At 39.6% G+C, this 23,440-nt stretch overlaps 1 protein-coding gene across 2 annotated transcripts in view; it reads right to left on the bottom strand.

Annotated features, from left to right (window-relative positions):
• The window catches only part of DGKB (diacylglycerol kinase beta), an 869,780-nt gene that overhangs the window by 636,712 nt on the left and 209,628 nt on the right, over positions 1 to 23,440 (bottom strand). For both annotated transcript variants that reach the window (XM_070369773.1, XM_070369774.1), the window contains exons 4-5: positions 21,935 to 22,088; positions 2,081 to 2,221 (exon numbers count right to left, since the gene is read on the bottom strand). In XM_070369773.1, the coding sequence (XP_070225874.1) occupies positions 2,081 to 2,221; positions 21,935 to 22,088 (295 nt within the window). The remainder of the gene's footprint in view (positions 1 to 2,080; positions 2,222 to 21,934; positions 22,089 to 23,440) is intronic.

Below are 23,440 nucleotides of genomic sequence, written 5' to 3'. Positions count from 1 at the left end.
CCAGCCCAGTGTTTCTCATGATGTACTCTGCATAGAAGTTAAATAAGCAGGGTGACAATATCCAGTCTTGACGAACTCCTTTTCCTATTTGGAACCATTTTGTTGTTCCATGTGCAGTTCTAACTTTTGTTTCCTGACCTGCATATAGGAATTTGTAAATGTGCAATTGTAAAAGGGAAAATGTATAAGTACATGGCTAGGGAAGTACATGAAAGAAATGTTTCTGATTTAATTGGTAGAGCAAGGAGCCAAGCACTGGCATTTAAAAAACAGACACAAACACAAGCTCCAGATGAGTAAGAACCAGGTTAAAGTCCTCCAAACTTAAGGATGGTAGAGAAGAAAACCACAACATAGCTGGTACCTTCATGTGCTTCTGAAATTGAAATGCATTTACTTTGCAGACCTGGTAAAAACCACAGCAGTAATGTCAGGAGCTAACAGGTCTGTCTATGAGGAAAATCTAAAGATATGGTTAAGGCAAAAAGAAAATGCAACTGAATGTTATAAGTTCAAAAAATTGCTGGAAAACTCAAAGAACAGACAGAAGGGGATTGATAACACTGAAGAAAGGTGAGCAACAGGTCAGGTTTGACTTGATTTTTCCAATGTTTTTGAATCATTCCTGGGTTAACATTCTGCCTTTCAATAGTGGACAAAGACTATGGATTCAAAGATTTAAACAGAGAACTTAAAACATACCAAAACATACCTCTTAGGAATTCTACCTTAAAAACAAAATACTTCCAGTTGGCCTAAAAATAATTAAACTGGAACACAAAGACCGTGTTAGGAGAAGTGATGTTGTCTTTATTCATTCTCAGACCTGGAATAGAATATTTGTCTTTGGATTTTTAAAATCATCCCAAACCTGGCCCTGATAACACCTGAGAAAACTTTCTTGCTGGCCTTTACTTCAATAGAAATTCACTAAACATTAATATTTATTTTGGAATGAGAGAGATTTCTACAGGTTCTTAGGAATACAAATAAATCTTGAAATGCAAATATTCAACATTTAGAACTAATAAATATGTATTTAAAGAATGATGTTAATATGGTTTATTCATAACCTAAGCAGGTGTGACTTAAATAATCATATATTAAATTTTTTATTAGTAACAGAAATATTTTTAAAAAGTTATCATTAAATTTAACCAAGCATGCTACCTAACCATAATTCTGAGCTCTCGTAATATTCTACATTTGATTTAGAAATATCAAATTTAGGATTCATTGTCTTTACTATCATCCCAGTAGCAAGAATATTTAATTCATTTTAATGCTATCTATTATAACCAGGCTAATCAGATTACCGAGCAAACCACCAGCTCTCTATTTAGCAAGGACTTTAGAGACAGAATAGATTATTAAATGATTGGGCTTACAGTAAAGGTTTAAAAAAAGTATTTTCCTGCCTTGTAATGAGTACAGTCCGCCACCAGAGAGAGCTCAGTAACTGTATTTTCTTAAAGAGATCACATTTCCTTTCAACTAGATTGAAATTCTCTATCAGAAGTGCCTGCTACATGCTAGAAGGAAAATAGCTATTCTTTAATTATAATATTCAGAGTCAGTTTCTAGAAATGAAACTCTCATATTTGGCATTTAAGAAATTATTTGTTCCTAGCAGAGAAACTTAGTGCAGAAGGTTTCAAGGAAGATTTCCAAAAAGAAAGGCTCAGGTTAACTGTGTATAATGAACTGAACCCTCTTTCTGACTAATGAGAAGATCTTTTATATATTAGAAGTAAGTATTTTTTCAAAAGAACACAAAAGATACTTTTCAACATAACCTGGTTAACAAACTGAGTAAATTAAAAAAATAGGTCAATTGATAAACATACTCAAATACTCAGTAATAAATGGATTTGATCAATAATAACCTAAAATTGCTAGATTCTTAATATCTTTTAACTGTCTGATTTTCAGTTGGAGGATTTTTTATTATTAATAACCAAGGTCACTTCATTGAATAAGAATGTAGGCAACCATAGTAGAAACAATTTTAAGTTTGTCAATATCCAGCCCCTTCCACCACCCCAATCATGATAAGTAAATTAAATGAAGAAGTACATACACTCCAGTTTATCCTCAGGTCTTCCTCTTTCAAGGAGAGACAGGTAACAGACTATATCCTTCAGATGGATTACTTCTGGGGAACACGTGTTTGCTGGAGAAGTACGAGGAGGGGTGATGGCACCTTTGTTCATTTTCAGACCTGGAAAAAAAAATATTTGTCTTTACATACTTAAAGAAATTCACAGTGCTCTCAAACAAACAAACAAAAAAGGGAAATGGAGAGATAACGATTGCATAGACCATATAAAGAACTGTATGTTTCTAAGGCATCAAACAACCCAAACCTCTGGTACTAGTATAACAGAGACAGACATTCCATGACTCTTTTAAGTAATATAGAGTTCTTTGGCATTCAGGGACACGGGGGCTGCTCTGCAGACTCACTGGAGGGTATGTGGGTCAGAATTCTGTGGCCCAGGGTTGGTTGGTGGACAGAATCCAAAGCACGAAGCACTACTTCCCTATTCCACCTTTCTCCACTTTAGGCAGTGACAGCTGTAAATCATTTGGAAGACTGAAAAATGGTCTTTCATAAAAAAAAAAAAGCTGAGGAAATGTGAATCCGTCACAATATGATTTATATACTGACAACCAGGTATCATTCATACATAAAAACATGCATTTATGTCCAATCATGCAAAACACATCCTTTTCGCCATCAAGGAATCTTCCCATGGGCAAGAGAAAAAGAACATACAAAAAAACCTGGATAAACATGACAGATTTAATTAGCGAGGTAAGACTACACAACTGCAGTTTAAATACGGTCCATACTTTATTTCCGACACCTATTCTTTGTGCCTATTCCAAGACAAGGGTGAAGAAGTGGGTGAAATGAAGTCGCTCAGTCGTGTCCGACTCTTTGTGACCCCGTGGACAGTAGCCTACCAGGCTCCGCCGTCCATGGGATTTTCCAGGCAAGAATACTGGATTGGGCTGCCATTTCCTTCTCCAGGGAATCTTCCCAACCCAGGGATCGAACCTGTATCTCCTGCATTGCAGACAGACACTTTACCGTCTGAGCCACCAGGGAAACCCCCAATACAAGGGTAGTGAACGTGAATGCCTAGTCATAAGAGCTGATGACTGCAGGTTATCTGGATGATGATAAATAAGCTGAGACCTTTTCACAATAAATAGTTCCATCTTATGAGAGAAGCCTCTGAAACAAGACCATATGCATCTGACAAGGTACAACCCGATCATCCTTTGAGGTCTGTTTGGTCATATGAAAAGTATGAGGGTGAAATGGCTAATGGGGCGAATGGCTACATGGTTCCTAATCAACCAGGAGTTACTGGAACAGAAGGAATAACCTTAACCAAATACAGTCTAAACGCCAGTCATTCATCTGTCATTCACCAGCACACCTCAACCTAACGACATCTGTTGCTCTAGTTTATTTCCTTCCATGTGTAACTTTGATAAAATACCTGTCATTTCCTTCAGCCATTTCAAGATATCCAGGAATACAGTTTCATGTATTACGAAAAGTCAGAAGTTAGTTTAGTAGTCACAAGGTTACTACTAAGAAAATGTGTCATTTACTGAGTGTATGATATGTGGCAGGAACCATGCTGGGCACTTGAACACAAAACATCATCTTACTTAACTCTCCCATTACCCCTGTGAAGGAGACTGCATTATTACCACTTTACAGATGAGAAACAACCTTAGTGAAATTAATTGCTAGAGTTTCATAAGTAGCAAATTTGTCCTCTTTAGTCTACATTAATAGCTTACAGACTATTTTTGTTCAAGGCCAATAGGAAGAAAAAGTAAGAAAAACAATTTACATCTTCAGTTCAATTCAGTCGCTCAGTTGTGTCCAACTCTTTGCGACCCCATGAATCACAGCACACCAGGCCTCCCTGTCCATCACCAACTCCCAGAGTTCACTCAGACTCACATCCATCGAGTCAGTGATGCCATCCAGCCATCTCATCCTCTGTCGTCCCCTTCTCCTCCTGCCCCCAATCCTTCCCAGAATCAGAGTCTTTTCCAATGAGTCAACTCTTTGCATAAGGTGGCCAAAGTACTGGAGTTTCAGCTTTAGCATCATTCCTTCCAAAGAAATCCCAGGGCTGATCTCCTTCAGAATGGACTGGTTGGATCTCCTTGCAGTCCAAGGGACTCTCAAGAGTCTTCTCCAACACCACAGTTCAAAAGCATCAAATCTTAATCCAGCACAAATACAAACACACACATATACTAGTAGGTTTCCTACATGTGCCATTATTTTCTTTCCTTTGTTAACCTATTCTCTTCTATTTCATTCTTAAAATTCTTTTGTCAAAGATCCCTTAAGTTGAATTCATTATGAGCCACAGTTTTCAAATCCACAGTTTGAAAAACAGTGCTTTATATCTTTCATTTTTACCAAAGCCTTATTTCAAATATACCTTTATGCTTCACATTAATGCTACTTCTGTTCACCGTTATTGAAAAAGATACACACACACACATATATATACATACATATGTTATAAGTTGATTTCTCCCCTTGACAAAAGTGTCACTGTATATCTAATGCAAAGTAATACGGTCACTTTTATAAACCAAGGGCAGAGAATAGAAGACAATTCTGAGCTTTAAAAAGAAAATACCTGACTACTTCTAACTAACCATCTAAAGCCTCACCAGCTGTAGGAATAAGCAGTCTCAGTCTATGATAAAAGACATTTTGGCACTGATCCTTCACATGGCCATAACTTTCAGACTTGGAGAACACAGCACTTGAATTATGGTTGGATAAACTATGACCTAACTCATCCTGTATGATGAGCTAATCCTCTCTTCCATGCCCCCCCTTTATGGCAGTGAAATGCTTTAATAAGTTACATTTAATTATTTTACACTACAACTCAGCACAAAATAAGAAAGAATAAAAAGCATGTGTCATCACATTCATCTGGAAGAAAGACAAAAAGTATCCATTTTTACTTACATCTTTTCATTTATGATTATCTGTATTTATAAAATTAAGGTTATGGTATCTCAGTATCAGTTTTCATAATACTGAACAAAAAAATTTGGAGAACATGAGTATCACAGTTTTCTGCTTGCCTTTCTTGTATGTCATGTACATACTGAACATGAACATAAATGTATAATTTAAATTTAATACTACTTTTGGTCAAGAAACATGCTACTCTACTAAGATTGCTTCTGCTTGACAAAATGACCATCTGCCATTTGCAATTCATGATATGTTGTAAACTAAAAGTTTTATGATGCCTTGAATTGCATCATAATTTCACATATAAAAGAACTGAAAAGTTATTAAAAAAGAAATTATGGGCATATATGACAACACACAATGAAGAACTAATTCTAATTTTCCTTAAGCCCTATTTCAGCTAAACTTGAGAGGTAAAATGTATACTTTTTGCAAAGATTTATAGGGTGCATCAGAGAAAACAAATAAAATGTCAAAGGCCTTTTTCACAATTACTTTACAACAACAACAAAAAAATATAGAGAGCTGGAGTACTAAACCTTAAGGTATTGCATTAAAAAGCTTGGGATGGTTCCTGCCCCAACCTTCTCCCTTAGATCAGCCCACTTTTTCTTATGTGATGAAAATGTTTATTTTTTTATTTAATATTTTGAAAACAGGTCATAGGGCCTCAATCTGTCTTCACAGAGGTTATTTTTACATCCGTACTCCACCCTGTAAAAAATTTTTTCCTGTCCCTAAATTTGGCTGTAGGTCTTACCCAGTACTTACTCATCTCTCAGAAAGTACACTTCCCTGAAGAAAAGTCTTTTTCCTTTTAAGCCGTCTGTGCTACGGGTTCTACAGAAAACACAGGAGACTGTGCAAATGGCAAATGAACATGGCAAGCCTGGTTTCCTGCCTACAGCATCTCATGAAGTGAGATGGTAAATGGAAACCTACACTTCTCTTTAGCAGTAATAGCCTCTGAAGAAGAGGCTCAAAAGCCTACTTTCCTTTAACAAAGCCCATTTGAACCCATCCAGTCACTGGTGAAACTTTCTGTTCACAACTGGAACTGTATGTGAAGCTAGGTATAAAAGCAAGGTGTGTTTGTTTTGCCTTAAGTGGTCAATATTTAGTCCTGAAGATCATGTGATTGCCATCCAAATGCACACATTCTCTGACTTGCCCAAGATTATGCTTCTTTAAATATTTCCCCACAAAATTGAAGTATATACACCTGCACACGTGCCATTTATGTCTGCAGACCCATATATAGCTATACACATATAACATATATTACAAGGTACAACCAAGTACAAAATAAGTAGAAAATAAGCATGGCAATTAGAGTCTATTAGTTTTATTGGGAATAATTAAATTGTACTCTGATGGCATTTTTCTGCTTTTATGATGATTTTATATATATGTATATATACATATATATATATATAAACATTCTTCTCTGCAAAGTTTTAAGTACAAAAACAATTAGCATTAGTCAAATTGAATATTGTTAATAACCAACAAATTCTTCAAACACCTTATTTTCATTGTATTCTGATATGGATACTCTATTTCTTGAAAAAATGACTTTAATGGTTCTGTTCTAATAGATACATTTAATTCCAGTCTCAAGGTTCAATTATTAGCAAATCTGTCTTGGTACATGTTCAATTACCGTCTCTGCTCCAGTTTAATTTATCTTCAAACACTAGCATTACAGAAAATGAAAACAGTAGTGTTATCTCCATTATTTCCCTTCCTCTATTAAAATGAAATATTCAAAACTAATAACACAAATTAAAATTCTAAAGTTATCACGCAAGAAAACACTCTGGTAACTTGGTTTTTCCAGTTTTTATACTGGTTCAATTTGCAGAAATTTATCGGGCTTCTCAAGCAATTTATCACATAGTATAATCACATATCGAGGCTTCTCATGTGGCTCAGTGGTAAAGAATCTTCCGGCCAATGCAGAAGACACAGGAGATGTGAGTTCAGTCCCTGAGTCAGGAAGACCACCTGGAGAAGGAAACGGCCATCCACTCCGGTATTTCTGCCTACAAAAATCCCATGGACAGAGGGGCCTGGTGGGCTACAATCCCAGGGGTCACAAAGAGTCGGACACGACTCAGTGACTGAGCATACAAGCACATCTTATTTCAAACTTCAGGCTCTTTTCAAAAAGCAGTAAAAACAATACTTTTCTATCAGTCCTGACCAGTATAATATTCTGCAATGATAGAAATGTTCTATACATTGCACTGTTTAATACAGTGCTATTAACCACACACAGCTGTTTAGGGCATGAGACGTGGCTGGTATTTGAGTAAAGAACTGAATTGTTTTAATTGATTGCTAAATTTTGAGCTTGAGCTCGTGGCAACCACAGTGCAGGCGACACATTGTCCACGGGCAGCGTATTGAGAGTTGGTTGAATTAATCTCAGTTCCCTAAATATACTCTAAGTGTGGGAATTAAACCATCACATGTGAAAAGTCATGTTACCAAAATTCCTGTATTTGTCACATCAAAATGAAATCTCCATAATACTTTTTATTTTTAATTAAATCATTAACTAATTTGGCTGTGCTGGCTCTTCATTGCTGCATGCAGGCTTCTCTCTAGCTGAAGAGAGTGGGGGCTACTCTCTGGCTGCAGTGTACAGGCTTCTCATGTGGCACTTCTTTTTTGGCGAAGCATGGGCTCTAGGGCCCACAAGGCTTCAGCAGTTGTGGCTCTCAGGCTCTAGAGCTCTGGCTCAGTATTTGGGGCCCATGGGTTTAGTCACTCCACGGCATAAGGGACCCTCCTGGACCAGGAATCGAACCCATGTCTCCTGCACTGCCAGGCAGATTCTTATCCACTGTAACACCAGGGAAGTCCCTAATAATACTCTTTAAATTTTAATATATTCTTTCTGGGTGTATGATATTGTAAGGGGGAAAAAACTGCACTGAATTTGATCTTTATTCTGTATTTGCAAACTGAAATATAGAAAAATGACCTGTTTGTGAATAACAGTAATAGCTGGCACTGTTAATGTAAATTACATTTTTGAGTCTCACACGACCCAGTAAGTCAGACATTATTTCCATTTTGCATTCAAGAAAACAAAGACTAGTTGTGCACCGACAATTTAAAAGGCAACCTGATGCAGGATTATTTTAAGCTTTAAGTATACTTTTGCGGCGCTAGAGAGCAAAAACCAAATCAGTGAAATCTGTCTCCTGCCTCTCAATAAATGACCTTTTAAGACTCTGGTTTTCAAGACTCTTGAGAGTAACTACATTGATTATTTCATAAACTTCTGGAAGGAAATTAGAGATCCTAGCCATAGCTGAGAGCTCTTAAATGTTCACCTTCCATTCAGATCAGTCCTTGGGCCATCCACTTAATACAGGTTTGTGAGAAGACTTTGTATACACTGGCTTGCATGTATAAGCATGCACACATAAAAATACATATTTACCAAATCTTTACCTGCATTCTCATAGGGAAATGGATTATGAATGATTTTTCTTTTCGTTTAATAGATATGCAACTAGCATATTCTTTATAAGCATGTTGTTGTTAGCTAGCCACTTAGTCATGTTTGACTCTTTTACAACCCCATGGACTGTAGCCCAGCAAGGTCTCTGGATTTCCCAGGCAAGAATACGGGAGTGGGTTGCCATTTCCTTCTTCAGGGGATCTTCCCAACAGAGGGATCAAAAAAAAAAAAAAAAACTGTCTCTTGCATTGGTAAGTGGATTCATTACTGCTGAGCCACCAGGGAGTCCCAAAACTAAATAAATATTAAAGACCTTTAGTGTTATTCATGTAAAATTAGGTTCTAGGCACTGAAGATCAAATATTGAACGACACAGATGAAAATCCCATTTTCATAGGGCTTCTGGTCTAGCGCATAAAAACAAATACCTAATATCATGGCATATTTTCTAGCTTGCTACTAAATATTTTTAGAACACATCACAAAGTAAACCATACCTATGATTGATTTGAGGCTCTGTAAATTAATCAAGCTGGTTTTAGAAAAGGCAGAGGAACTAGAGATCAAATTGTCAACATCCGATGGATCGTGGAAAAAGCAACAGAGTTCCAGAAAAACATCTACTTCTGCTTTATCGACTATGCCAAAGCCTTTGCCTGTGTGGATGACAATAAACTGTGGAAAATTCTGAAAGAGATGGGAATACCGGATCACCTGACCTGCCTCTTGAGAAACCTATATGCAGGTCAGGAAGCAACAGTTAGAACTGGACATGGAAAAACAGACTGGTTCCAAATAGGGAAAGGAGTACGTCAAGGCTGTCTATTGTCACCCTGCTTATTTAACTTATATGCAGAGTCCATCATGAGAAACACGGGACTGGAAGAAACACAAGCTGGAATCAAGATTGCCAGGAGAAATATCAATAACCTCAGATAGGCAGACGACACCACCTTTATGGCAGAAAGAGGAACTAAAAAGCCTCTCGATGAAAGTAAAAGAGGAGAGTGAAAAAGCTGGCTTAAAGCTCAACATTCAGAAAACGAAGATCATGGCATCTGGTCCCATCACTTCATGGGAAATAGATGGGGAAACAGTGGAAATAGTGTCAGACTTTATTTTGGGGGGCTCCAAAATCACTGCAGATGATGATTGCAACCATGAAATTAAAAGATGCTTACTCTGTGGAAGGAAAGTCATGACCAACCTAGATAGCATATTAAAAAGCAGAGACATTACTTTGCCAACAAAGGTCCGTCTAGTCAAGGCTATGGTTTTTCCAGTGACCATGTATGGATGTGAGAGTTGGACTGTGAAGAAAGCTGAGCGCTGAAGAATTGATGCTTTTGAACTGTGGTGTTGGAGAAGACTCTTGAAAGTCCCTTGGACTGCAAGGAGATCCAATCAGTCCATTCCAAAGGAGATCAGTCCTGGGTGTTCATTGGAAGGACTGATGTTGAAGCTGAAACTCCAATACTTTGGCCACCTGATGCAAAGAGCTGACTCATTTGAAAAACCCCTGATGTTGGGAACGCTTGAGGGTAGGAGGAGAAGGGGACGACAGAGGATGAGATAGTTGGATGGTATCACCAACTTAATGGGCATGAGTTTGAGTAAACTCCAGGAGTTGGTGATGGACAGGGAGGCCTGGCGTGCTGCAGTCCATAGGTTCACAAAGAGTCGGACACAACTGAGCAACTAAACTGAACTGATGGCTAATAAAGAACCTTTACTGTTATAAGGGAGATTCCCTGGTGGCTCAGATGGTAAAGCATCTGCTTGCAATGTGGGAGACCCAGGTTCAATCTCTGGGTCAGGAAGATCCCCTGGAGAAGGAAATGGCAATCCACTTCAGTACTCATTCCTGGAAAATTCCATGGATGGAGAAGCCTGGTGAGCTATAGTCCATGGCATCGCAAAGAGTCAGAGACGACTAAGCGACTTCACTTCACTTCACTTTACTGTTATAAAGTTAATATTTTGGGCCCTGGGAACCCAACAGGAATATACAGAATGAGTGTTTGAAGCATCTAATGAACCATACAACCTCCTCTTCTAATTAGCCTACTCTTAGAGAAAGAAATGTTACAAATGTCACAAATGTCACAAATATTACAGTGAATTGCTATCTCAATTTAGCTGAAATGGGTTATTCCTAGGAATGCATGTGCTACAACAGTCACAGGTGGGAGCCGGAGATAGGCAGGGATATGCCAGCTATCCTGCAGGTGGCAGATGGTGGGACTTTTACAAGGGTGCCCACGGTGCTTCCCAGCTGCATTCTCTAGGGACCCCATCTCTCCCATCACTGCATCCCTAATACGGAACACAGCATACCCTTTTGAATTAGAATGAAGCCCTCTCTGAGACATGAAGGAACTGTGTTTGCTGTGAAATAAGGGCAGAGGAAACAGCATGCAGAAAAGTTCAGAGTCCTGAGTAAGCAAAGCACATGTTAAGTCACAGCTAACAGTTGGATATGAAAAGGATCTGGGTGCATAGGGCAAGGAGACAGAGAATGAGGGCTGGAGGCAGCCTATGCAAGCTGCATGTGCCTGCATGCGTGTGTGCTCAGTCATGCCCAACTCTTTGCAACTCCATGGACTTTCGCCCACCAGGCTCCTCTGTCCATGCAATTCTCCAGGCAAAAATACCGAGTGCCTTGCCACGCCCTCCTCCAGGGGATCTTCCTAGCCCAGGGATAGCACATGTATCTCTTAGGTCTCCTGCATTGGCAGATGGTTCTTTACCACTAGTGCCATCTGGGAAACCTCCTGCAAGCTGCATGGCATGGGCTTGAAGTGAAGTGGAGTGAAAGTCATTCAATTGTGTTCACTTTGCGAACCCATGGACTATACAATCCACGGAATCCTCCAGGCCAGAATATTGGAGTGGGTAGCCTTTCCCTTCTCCAGGGGATCTTCCGAACCCAGGGATTGAACCCAGGTCTCCTGCATTGCAGGTAGATTCTTTATCAGCTGAGCCCTTGGGAAGCCCATGGCATGGACTTAATGCTATGAAACTCAGACTTTGTCACCTTCTTAACTGTCCTGCCCAGGCCCTGGAGGCTCAGCTAGGGCACTTCAGGATGGGGTGTATCCAGCCTGGGGAAGCGGGGGGTGATGAGGGGGTAGGAGGGAGGCAGAAAGATTAGGACTTCCCTGTACTTAGACCTCTCCTGTACCATCCCCAAACAAAAGAACTCAGCTTTGCTGCTAAGTCACTACAGTCGTGTCCGACTCTGTGCGACCCCATAGACAGAAGCCCACCAGGCTCCCCCGTCCCTGGGATTCTCCAGTCGAGAACACGGGAGTGGGTTGCCATTTCCTTATCCAATGCGTGAAAGTGAAAAGTGAAAGGGAAGTCGCTCAGTCGTGTCCGACTCTCAGCGACCCCATGGACTGCAGCCTACCAGGCTCCTCCATCCATGGGATTTTCCAGGCAAGAGTACTGGAGTGGGGTGCCATTGCCTTCTCCAGGAACTCAGCTTTAATTGACTTTAAATAACTAGGATTTACGTTTACTTGGAAAATAAAGGTTTAAAAAACATTCCACCAGGTGACAGTGAAAGCCAGAACCCCAAAATAATATTATCAGGCTGCTGTGTTAGAAAAACCATTTTGCACACAGAAGGGTAGGGCCTGGCTGGGAGTCATGCTAACTAAAAGTCTATGACACAATGATGAGTCAAATGACACTGGCAGAACGTTTGAGAAGAAGTTACGACGAGTAACAGAGAGCACTTTTCGATTAATTAAACGTGAGGAGAAAAGCAATGAAGGGTAGGGAGAGTCCAAGATTTTCAGGTAGGGAAATTGATAAATATGCAGGTTCCATTCACCAAGAAAGATGATAGGCATAGAAGCAGATTTCAGATACAATTAGTTTGATTCCTTATGGAACACTCAGACAAAGGGCTCCAACTGGAATATAGTAATATATATTCTCCAAAAGGGTAATAAAGAGTTTTGGATCGTGTGAGAAATAACTGAGGCATTTTATGTTAGACAATGCCTGTTGTGTATGTGTGTGTGTGTGTGTGTGTGTGTGATGTTAATAAAAAATGTCATCTGTTGAGAGAGAGGGGAAAGATACGAATAAACTAAAAGAGGTTTCAAAAGTTTAACTGATCTAGGAGACGGGAACAAGAATAAATACTTTTCAGGGGATTTTTTTTTTTTTTTTAAGCTGAAGAGGTGTTAAGACCATGTTAATACTGGGTGTTAGCCTGTTGTTCTTTAGTTGCTAAGCTGTATCCATTATCTTTGAGACGCAATGGATTGTAGCCCATCAGGCTCCCCTGTCCAGGGCATTTCCCAGGCAAGAATACTGGAGTGAGTTGCCATTTCCTTCTCCAGGGATCTTCCCCAACCAGGGATCGAACAACCATCTCACACTGGCAGGCAGATTCTTTATCACTGAGCAACCAGGGAAGCCCGTGGGTGTTCAGTCACCATGAGTAAATTAGATAGCTAGCAGGAAGCTGTGGAGAACCGCAATGGCAACCCACTCCAGTACTCTTGCCTGGAAAATCCCAGGGACGGGGGAGCCTGGTGGTCTGCCGTCTATGCGGTTGCACAGAGTAGGACACGACTGAAGCGACTTAGCAGCAGCAGCAGGAAGCTGTGGTACAGCACAGGGAGCTCAGCTCTGTGCTCTGTGATGACCTGGAGGGAGGGAGGGATGCAGACTGGGAGGGAGGCTCAGAAGAGAAGGGATACATGTATACTAATGACTGATACATGTCGTTGTACAGCAGAAACCAACACAACCTTGTAAAGCAATTATATGCCAATCAAAAAATAAAAGAAAAAAAATATCTGGTGTTAGGAATTTATAGTGGCAAAAATTTGTGTATTTATGAGATTTCTCTCTGGTTATGCTGTGCTCAAATCATAGGGACTGAAATATGGGATCATAATAGTGATCCATGACTGAGAGTTTGTGAGCCTCTTGAAAGGAAGAAAAAAAAAAGGGATTCCAAATGAGAAAACCATTTTGTAAAGGCAATAGTTCAAGTGATAGATTCTAGAGAGGGTAAAATGAGAAATGTGTCACTGGAATAGTAAAGAGATTTGGAATTAAGGACTTGGCATTTACAATTAAGCAGAGAGGTTATGGGAAAGGTGGAAAGATGGTACATAGATACATTCAAAAACTAAGAGCACAACATGGGAATAATAGAATTAATAATCATCATATATTTAAATAGGTGATAAGAGGCACTTAAGGGCAACAAAATGTTCCAAAGCAATATATCATCTGCTACATGAAACGCCAGGTGGATCATTCAGTTCAGTTCAGTTCAGTCACTCAGTCATGTCCAACTCTTTGCAACCCCATGAATCGCAGCATGCCAGGCCTCCCAGTCCATCACCAACTCCCGGAGTTCATTCAAACTCATGTCCATCGAGTCGGTGATGCCATCCAGCCATCTCATCCTCTGTCATCCCCTTTTCCTCCTGTCCCCAATCCCTCCCAGCATCACAGTCTTTTCCAATGAGTCAACTCTTCTCATGAGGTGGCCAAAGTATTTGAGTTTCAGCCTCATCTTCATTCCTTCCAAAGAACACACAGGGCTGATCTCCTTTAGGATGGACTGGTTGCATCTCTTTGCAGTCCAAGGGACTCTCAAGAGTCTTCTCCAATACCACAGTTCAAAAGCATCAATTCTTCGGCGCTCAGCTTTCTTTACAGTCCAACTCTCACATCCATACATGACCACAGGAAAAACCATAGCCTTGACTAGATGGACCTTTGTTGGCAAAGTAATGCCTCTGCTTTTGAATATGCTGTCTAGGTTGCTCATAACTTTCCTTCCACGGAGTAAGCATCTTTTAATATCATGGCTGCAGTCATCATCTGCAGTGATTTTGGAGCCAAAAAAAAATAAAGTCTGACACTGTTTCCACTGTTTCCCCATCTATTTCCCATGAAGTGATGGGACCAGATGCCATGATCTTAGTTTTCTGAATGTTGAGCTTTAAGGTGGATCATTAGGCTTTACAAGTTCAACAAACACAACTACCTACACACTCATAACACTTAAACCTATTTATGTTTATCTTAAAATATTTTATTCTATAAAAACTAAGTATTTTACTTTTACCAAATACATGATCATTGTTCATTAACAAGAATAATAGTTTTTCCTTTTAAAATGTATGTCTTCTAGTTAAGAAGCCCTTATTATCCAGTCTATATATAATCAAGAACGGCTATCATAGTCCTGCTGGTAATCTGGTGATGAAATAGATGAACTCTCAGAGCGATCAACAAAGCAGATTATAGCACCTCATTATTCAATAATAATTTGTGATTTTTTCAAACATGAATACATCTTATGTAGATAACTTAGATTATTTTAAGTCTCAAGGAATTATATATATATATATATATATATATATATATATATGTTTCTGAGTCAAGGTTACACCAGATCTTGAAAATTTTATTATTATCCAGTGTTCTTTATTTCCCAGAAAAAAAAGACTATTGAAGGTAATCCTGAAAAGTACATAGGATGAGAAAGAGTACTACCAAGGACACTATGCACCTATGTTTTAAAATTGGAGGCCATGCTTTGAAAAGGCATCATGGTTTAATTCATTCTTGTGCTATGAAAGTTACATAGCCTACCTTATAATTCCTTTCAAGTAGGTCTTTGCAGAATGTGTGATTATCTCAAATGAAGTACAAGCTGTTAGTCCTTATTTTTTCCCTATTTTGAAACCCCATTTGATCTCTACTCCTTGTAAATTTGGCATCTTACATGTAGCACTTACTATATCTATCTAAAGAAAAGAGGGTTTGAGACTTGAATTTCTTATGAAATTACCAAAATAATTCAACTTGTCTCTTTCTTCCAAGTCTGACACAATTAGTCTGAATCTGTTGACTCAGAGAGAGAACATATCAAAAAATGTTCCCGCTTCTTTTTCAAAACCCAAGGACAGTATTGCTTGCTCATGTAAATTTAAATAAGGGACAACTTTGCTATGTCTGAATGTGCAAACCATTTATAGAAGGAAACAGAGAATACAGAAGTTTTAATCTCTAGATCCAAGTAAGAATCTGTACCATTTAAAAATATGCAGCACAGAACACTGGTAAGCTGAAACCATACATCAGAATAAACTAAATGAATTTCACTCAGAGAATCAGCAAGTGTGGGGAGTCCTCTCAATTCATGAGATATGGGGAATATTTGAGGAACTAAAATATTTGATGGGTAAAGGCTATAAGCATATTAATTGTTTAATATTTTGAAGGGATCAAAATATCACATATGAAAGGTATACATCTATTTTAAAAAGCAGGGAACAACAAAATTACCCAAGGAAAAATATATGACTTCTTTAACAGAAAGGGAAGGAGTACAGCATAAGACTTAACAGTGTGGACTCTTCATCAGATTGCTCAATTTTGGTTTATGACTCAATCACCTATTTCTTAATTACATGCTTTAAACTTTTTATTTATTAGAGTGCTAGCTAGTAAAATTCCCCTCACTTCTTTACTCACACTTTGATATTCTACATTGTAATGTCAGGGCAGGAAGTCTCTAGACCTGTGGCTCCCATGGGATAGATGAGTCTCTCTCAGGGGATTTGTAAGGTCAAAATGGTATAAGTGTGGTTTCTGAGCTATCATTTGTTTTTTTCACTCTCATTTTCTCATGAGGGTACAGTGGATTTTTCAAGGGGTTACATGACATATATGTCGACACAGAAGCAAATGTGGTTACTCAGCTGTCTTCTATGTAGCTGGACATTAGTCATTTGTAACAATGTAATATAATGTACACCTTTTCATTTTTAGTTTGAAAATAATCATTTTTCATAAAGATAATATTGTTGTCAACATCTAAGGGGTTTATCCAAGGGAATATTTCATTCAAAAATGGACACAATAAACACAGAAATGATATGGACTTAACAGAAGCAGAAGCTATACAAAAGAGATCTTAATGACCCTGATACCCAAGATGGCGTGATCACTCACCTAAAACCAGACAGCCTGGAGTGCAAAGTGAAGTATGCCTTAGGAAGCATCACTACAAACAAAGCAAGTAGAGGGGATGGAATTCGAGCCGAGCTGTTTCAAAGTCTAGAAGATGATGCTGTGAAAGTGCTGCACTCAATATGCCAACAAATTAGGAAAACTCAGCAGTGGCCACAGGTCTGGAAAAGGTTGGTTTTCATTCCAATTCCAAAGAAAGGCAATGCCAAAAAATGTCAAACTACTACACAATTGCACTCATCTCATACACCAGCAAAGTAATACTCAAAATTCTTCAAGCTAGGCTTCAACAGTACATTAACTGAGAACTCCAAGATGTTCAAGCTGGATTTAGAAAAGGCAGAAGAACCAGAGATCAAGTTGCCAACATCCGTGGACCCTAGAAAAAGCAAGAGAATTCCAGAAAAAAAGCCTATTTCTGCATCGTTGACTATGCTAAAGCCTTTGACTGTGTGGATCACAACAAACTGTAGAAAATTCTTGAAGAGATAGAAATACTAGATGACCTTACTGGCCTTCTGAGAAACCTGTATGCAGGTAAAGAAGCAACAATTAGAACCAAACATGGAACTACAGACAGGTTCCAAATTGGGGACATCAAGGCTGTGTATTGTCATCGTGCTTATTTAACTTATATGCAGAGTACATCATGAAAAATGCTTGGATGGATGAAGCACAAGCTGGAATCAAGATTGCTGGGAGAAATATCAATAACCTAAGATACACAGATGACACCACCCTTACGGCAGAAAGCAAAGAGGAATAAAGACTCTCTTGGTGAAGATCAAAGAGGAGAGTGAAAAATCTGGCTTAAAACTCAACATTCAAAAAACTAAGATCATGACCTCTGGTCCCATCACTACATGGCAAGTCTATGGGGAAACAGTGCAAACAGTGAAAGACTCTATTTTGGGGCTATAAAATCACTTAGAAAATGACTGTAGCCATGAAATTAAAACACACTTGCTCCTTGGAAGAAAAGCTATGACAAACCTAGACAGCATGTTAAAAGCAGCGACATTACTTCGCCAACAAAGGTCCATCTCGTCAAAACTATAGTTTTTCCAGTAGTCATGTATGGATGTGAGAGGTGGACCATAAAGGAGGCTGAGCACTGAAGAACTGATGCTTTTGAACTGTGGTATTGGAGAAGACTCTTGAGAGTCCCTTGGACTGCAAGGAGATCAAACTAGTCAATCCTAAAGGAAATCAGTCCTGAATGTTCATTGGAAGGACTGATGCTGAAACTGAAACTCCAGTAGTTTAGCCATCTGATGCGAAGAACTGACTCACTGGAAAAAAACCTGATGCTGGGAAACATTGAAGGCAGGAAGAGAAGGGTACAATAGATGATCAAATGGTTGGATGGCCTCACCACTGCAATGGATATGAGTTTGAGCAATCTCCAGGAGATGGTGAAGGTCAGGGAAGCCTGGCGTGCTGCAATCCATGGGGTCACAAAGAGTCGAACACGACTCAGTGACTGAACAACAGGGGGTTGATCATTATCATTTATAGAATGTGTCATCTTTAATATGACAAACAGAAATAAATATCACACGTATAAACAAAACTGTTTCGGGGTCTGTAAGGATTTATGGTGTGATCACTGACCTACAGCCAAACATTCTGGAATGTGAAGTCAAGTGGGCCTTAGAAAGCATCACTACGAACAGAGCTAGTGGAGGTTATGGAATTCCCGTTGAGCTATTTCAAATCCTGAAAGATGATGCTGTGAAAGTGCTGCACTCAATAGGCCAGCAAATTTGGAAAACTCAGCAGTGGCCACAGGACTGGAAAAGGTCAATTTTCATTCCAATCCCAAAGAAAGGCAATGCCAAAGAATGCTCAGACTACCACACAATTGCACTCATCTCACACTCTAGTAAAGTAATGCTCAAAATTCTCCAAGCCAGGCTTCAGCAATATGTGAACCATGAACTTCCTGATGTTCAAGCTGGTTTTAGAAAAGGCAGAGGAACCAGAGATCAAATTGCCAACATCCGCTGGATCATAGAAAAAGCAAGAGAGTTCCAGAAAAACATCTATTTCTGCTTTATTGACTATGCCAAAGCCTTTGACTGTGTGGATGACAATAAACTGTGGAAAATTCTGAAAGAGATGGGCACACCAGACCACCTGACCTGCCTCTTGAGAAACCTATATGCAGGTCAGGAAGCAACAGTTAGAACTGGACATGGAACAACAGACTGGTTCCAAATAGGAAAAGGAGTACGTCAAGGCTGGATATTGTTACCCTGCTCATTTAACTTATATGCAGAGTACATCATGAGAAATGCTGGGCTGGAAGAAACACAAGCTGGAATCAAGATTGCCAGGAGAAATATCAATAACCTCAGATATGCAGATGACACCACCCTTATGGCAGAAAGTGAAGAGGAACTAGAAAGCCTCTTGATGAAAGTGAAAGAGGAGAGTGAAAAAGTTGGCTTAAAGCTCAACATTCAGAAAACTAAGATCATAGCATCTGGTCCCATCACTTCATGGGAAATAGATAGGGAAACAGTGTCAGAATTTATTTTTGGGGGGCTCCAAAATCACTGCAGATGGTGACTGCAGCCATGAAATTAAAAGACACTCCTTGGAAGGAAAGTTATGATCAACCTAGATAGCATATTCAAAAGCAGAGACTTTACTTTGCCAACAAAGGTCCGTCTAATCAAGGCTATGGTTTTTCCAGTGGTCATGTATGGATATGAGAGTTGGACTGTGAAGAAAGCTGAGCGCCAAAGAATTGATGCTTTTGAACTGTGGTGTTGGAGAAGACTCTTGAGAGTCCCTTGGACTGCAAGGAGATCCAATCCATCCACCCTCAAGGAGACCAGTCCTGTGTGCTCATTGGAAGGACTGATGCTGAAGCTGAAACTCTAATACTTTGGCCACCTCATGCAAAGAGTTGACTAATTGGAAAAGACTGTGATGCTGGGAGAGATTGTGGGGAGGAGGAAAAGGGAACGACAGAGGATGAGATGGCTGGATGGCATCACTGACTCGATGCACATAAGTTTGGGTAAACTCCGGGAGTTGGTGATTGATAGGGAGGCCTGGCCAGAGAAGGCAATGGCACCCCACTTCAGTACTCTTGCCTGGAAAATCCCATGGGTGGAGGAGCCTGGTAGGCTGCAGTCTATGTGGTCGCTAAGAGTCGGAGGTGACTGAGCGACTTCACTTTCACTTTTCACTTTCATGCATTGGAGAAGGAAATGGCAACCCACTCCAGTGTTCTTGCCTGGAGAATCCCAGGGATGGGGGACCCTGGTTGGCTGCCATCTATGGGATCGCACAGAGTCAGACACGACTATAGTGACTTAGCAGCAGTAGCAGCAGCAGGGAGGCCTGGTGTGCTGTGATTCACGGGGTTACAAAGAGTCGGACACGACTGAGTGATTGAACTGAACTGAAGGATTTTTCAGAAGCCTTAAAGAGTCCTAGATAAGAGTTTGAGACATACTGCTGAAGATTACATTTCTCCATTGACTGATGGAAACTGGCTGGGTTCAGAGAGGGCATGAAAGAGACCTGAGAAGGGAGGAGAGAGAAGGGCTTGGTTCCTGCCATTCTACCTCCACTTCCTCTTAGATCTCTCCAACATGTCACTCTCACAGAACCTGGTTCCAGCAGCAACTGGCCTCTAGTCTACAGCTTACAGCCTGCCATTCAGTCCTGCAGAGACCATGGTGATGTTGAAAGAGGTCTGACTTCCAGGGCTGTGGGCTCCTCCCTGAGTTCCTGAGCTACCAGAGCCTGTCAGATAGGATCCTCTGCACAGGAGTCTGATGGTTCACATCTGCCAGGCAAAATCCCCCACCTTCAAACTCTGCCTTCCAGCTCCAAGAGGTTCTCCTTCCTAGCTTCTAGGTTTTGATGACTCCAACCTGGGGGAGGAATATGCTTCCTGTGGTTGTACTGCCGCATGCCTCAGTGTTCATCTTTGCTTTTCAAACTCTCCAGTGCTGTTTTACCTGTTTCCTATTTCATATTCCCTAAAGTAACATAGTGAGATTTCTGTTTTCCTGACTTTGTGGAGAGTGACACATTTATTGACAAGTAGTAATGGATTAAAACCTACACCTAATAAGAAAACTAAAATCTCTGTGGTGACAAAATTGAATTAAGTATCTAAGAGGAAAAGTAATACTCTGAGGTTACAAATCTAAAAATGTGAAAGAATACCGGTAATTTGAACAAGTAATATTAAATACTATGTTTTCAGACATAACTGCCTTGTGACTACTGATACATGATACATGGTGTATGATATATATTATATATTTTCCAGTCATTTAAAAGAGCACTTTCACGCCAGTCAGAATGGCTGCGATCCAAAAATCTACAAACAATAAATGCTGGAAAGGCTGTGGAGAAAAGGGAACCCTCTTACACTGTTGGTGGGAATGCGAACTACTACAGCCACTATGGAGAACAGTGTGGAGATTTCTTAAAAAACTGCCTTATGCCTTATGATCCAGCAATCCCACTGCTGGGCATACACACTGAGGAAACCAGAATTGAAAGAGACACGTGTTCATCGCAGCACTGTTTATAATAGCCAGGACACAGAAGCAACCTAGATGTCCATCAGCAGATGAATGGATAAGAAAGCTGTGGTACATATACACAATGGAGTATTACTCAGCCATTAAAAGGAATACATTTGAATCAGTTCTAATGAGGTGGATGAAACTGGAGCCTATTATACAGAGTGAGTTAAGCCAGAAAGAAAAACACCAATACAGTATACTAACGCATATATATGGAATTTAGAAAGATGGTAACAATAACCCTGTTTACGAGATAGCAAAAGAGACACTGATGTATAGAACAGTCTTTTGGACTCTGTGGGAGAGGGAGAGGGTGGGATGATTTGGGAGAATGGCATTAAAATATGTATAATATCATATATGAAACGAGTCACCAGTCCAGGTTCGATGCATGATACTGGATGCTTGGGGCTGGTGCACTGGGATGACCCAGAGGGATGGTATGGGGAGGGAGGAGGGAGGAGGATTCAGGATGGGGAACACATGTATACCTGTGGCAGATTCATTTTGATATATGGCAAAACCAATACAATATTGTAAAGTTAAATTAAATAAAATTTAAAAAAAAGAGCACTTTGTTAAATTTTATGGAAGTATCTCTTAAAATTATTACCTAAAACATAGACTTCTAAGACACTGTAATGACAAGTGATGTATAGTGATAAAGTATATTTTCTCTAATGTTTAGTTACACAATCTTAGTTTGAAAAGATAAATCCTGCAACAAAGGTAATTTCTAAGCAAATCATCTCATCTTATAGAGAACTTATACTGACATTTCCCTTTGAGGTTTTTGCATTATATAGATTTTTAGTAAATACTTAGACTTACCACTTGAGAGGAGAGCAGGCTTACTTTTTACCATTGGACTAGAATGAGGAAACTTGTTGCTAAATGACATGAAAAGGTGTGTTGTGAAATCATCAGGAAGCTCGGCTTCCAGGAATGTCTTCATAAATAGCTTGAAACCTTCAAAATCTATTGTCTGAAAAGAAAAAAATTTAAGTATATATTTTAAGACTCAGCCAATGTTAAGATTGTTTGCAATGTTCAAGAGCATTAGCAGGAGAAATGATCTCAAACATTCTTACATCCAAGTCTACAAAAGGAAGGTAACTCTTTGAGAAACAAACCAGGCAGCCCTACGCTGACACAGGTGATTAGATTTCGATATCTTACCTGCAGCAACGGAGCAAGAAAAACAGGAGCTTTCCAGTCGGGCATCCCTATTTCCACAGTGTCTGTATGGCCTTAAAAACTTTACTCTTAGAAAGTTAATTTCCTCCTCTGTAAACTGGGGAGAATATTCACAATTCCATGGAGTTATGATGATTAAATCAGACAACTACCTGAAGGTGCTGATGCAGAATCAAGAACACAGCATGAATACACAAAGTTATCCCTCTTGCCTCCTTTCTTTGTCTCTAATAATAAACACTGTTTTGAACCACTGGAGAAAGTGGTTAACGTGAAAGTTTTACCTTAACACCAAGACCAATGGATATAAAATCTTAAAGTGAAATTCTAAATCTTCCTAGGCAATTGTCAAAGAAATCTACTTCAAGATCTCCGCCCACTCTTAGTGCAGAGCTATAAAAGAGCTGACATTTGCACACAAAGATCCATTGCTACACTGAGAATCTCCATGTCCACTTGGGGAAATGGTGATGGGAGCTACCTTCTATTCTCAAGTTCACAGGAGAATTTCACAGGACTGACTGAGAGAGCTTGCTTTCTCCAAGCAGATGTGAACAGTGGGCCAAGATCTGACTCCTGCCTGGGAAACTGAGAACAAGGCTGTAGGTACTTTAGGGCCAAGACAGGACAATGGTATTCCCTGGGCTTGCCACTGCCCGGACACTAGTGCATAAATGTTGCCTGGGAAACAGATGTAGACTTCATGGAAGAGAAGACTCCTGGAGTTGTGTAGGGTACTACCTACTAGGCCACTTGAAGGGACTAGGAGACCCACAGATAAGAAACTGAGATGAAGCCACATCTGTCCAGATCAAAGGACTGCAAGTGCTATAGGCCTCATAGGAAGCCCTGGAAAGGTACTTTTTTTTTTTTTCCCCCTTACCAATTAGTTCAATATAATGGAAATGAAACTAAAAATAAGGCAAAAACAAAACTTGGCAGATTAATGCTCCCAATTTTTTTCAAACTCCTGGCAGATGAGAATAAACTTAATTCAATAAACTGCAAATTTTGGATACAAAAAGCTTATTTTTTCTTACATAAAAATATTGGGGTATGGTGGTAGAGAATGACCAATTTTATCAGTGTACTATTTTGAATAAACCAAAAATGGAATAAGACATATAAGGATATCAATAT

Source organism: Bos mutus, chromosome 4 (assembly GCF_027580195.1).
Source record: "Bos mutus isolate GX-2022 chromosome 4, NWIPB_WYAK_1.1, whole genome shotgun sequence".
Lineage (NCBI taxonomy): Eukaryota > Metazoa > Chordata > Mammalia > Artiodactyla > Bovidae > Bos > Bos mutus.
Note: the sequence above shows the minus strand (reverse complement) of the source record. Positions and strands in the feature narration are given on the sequence as shown.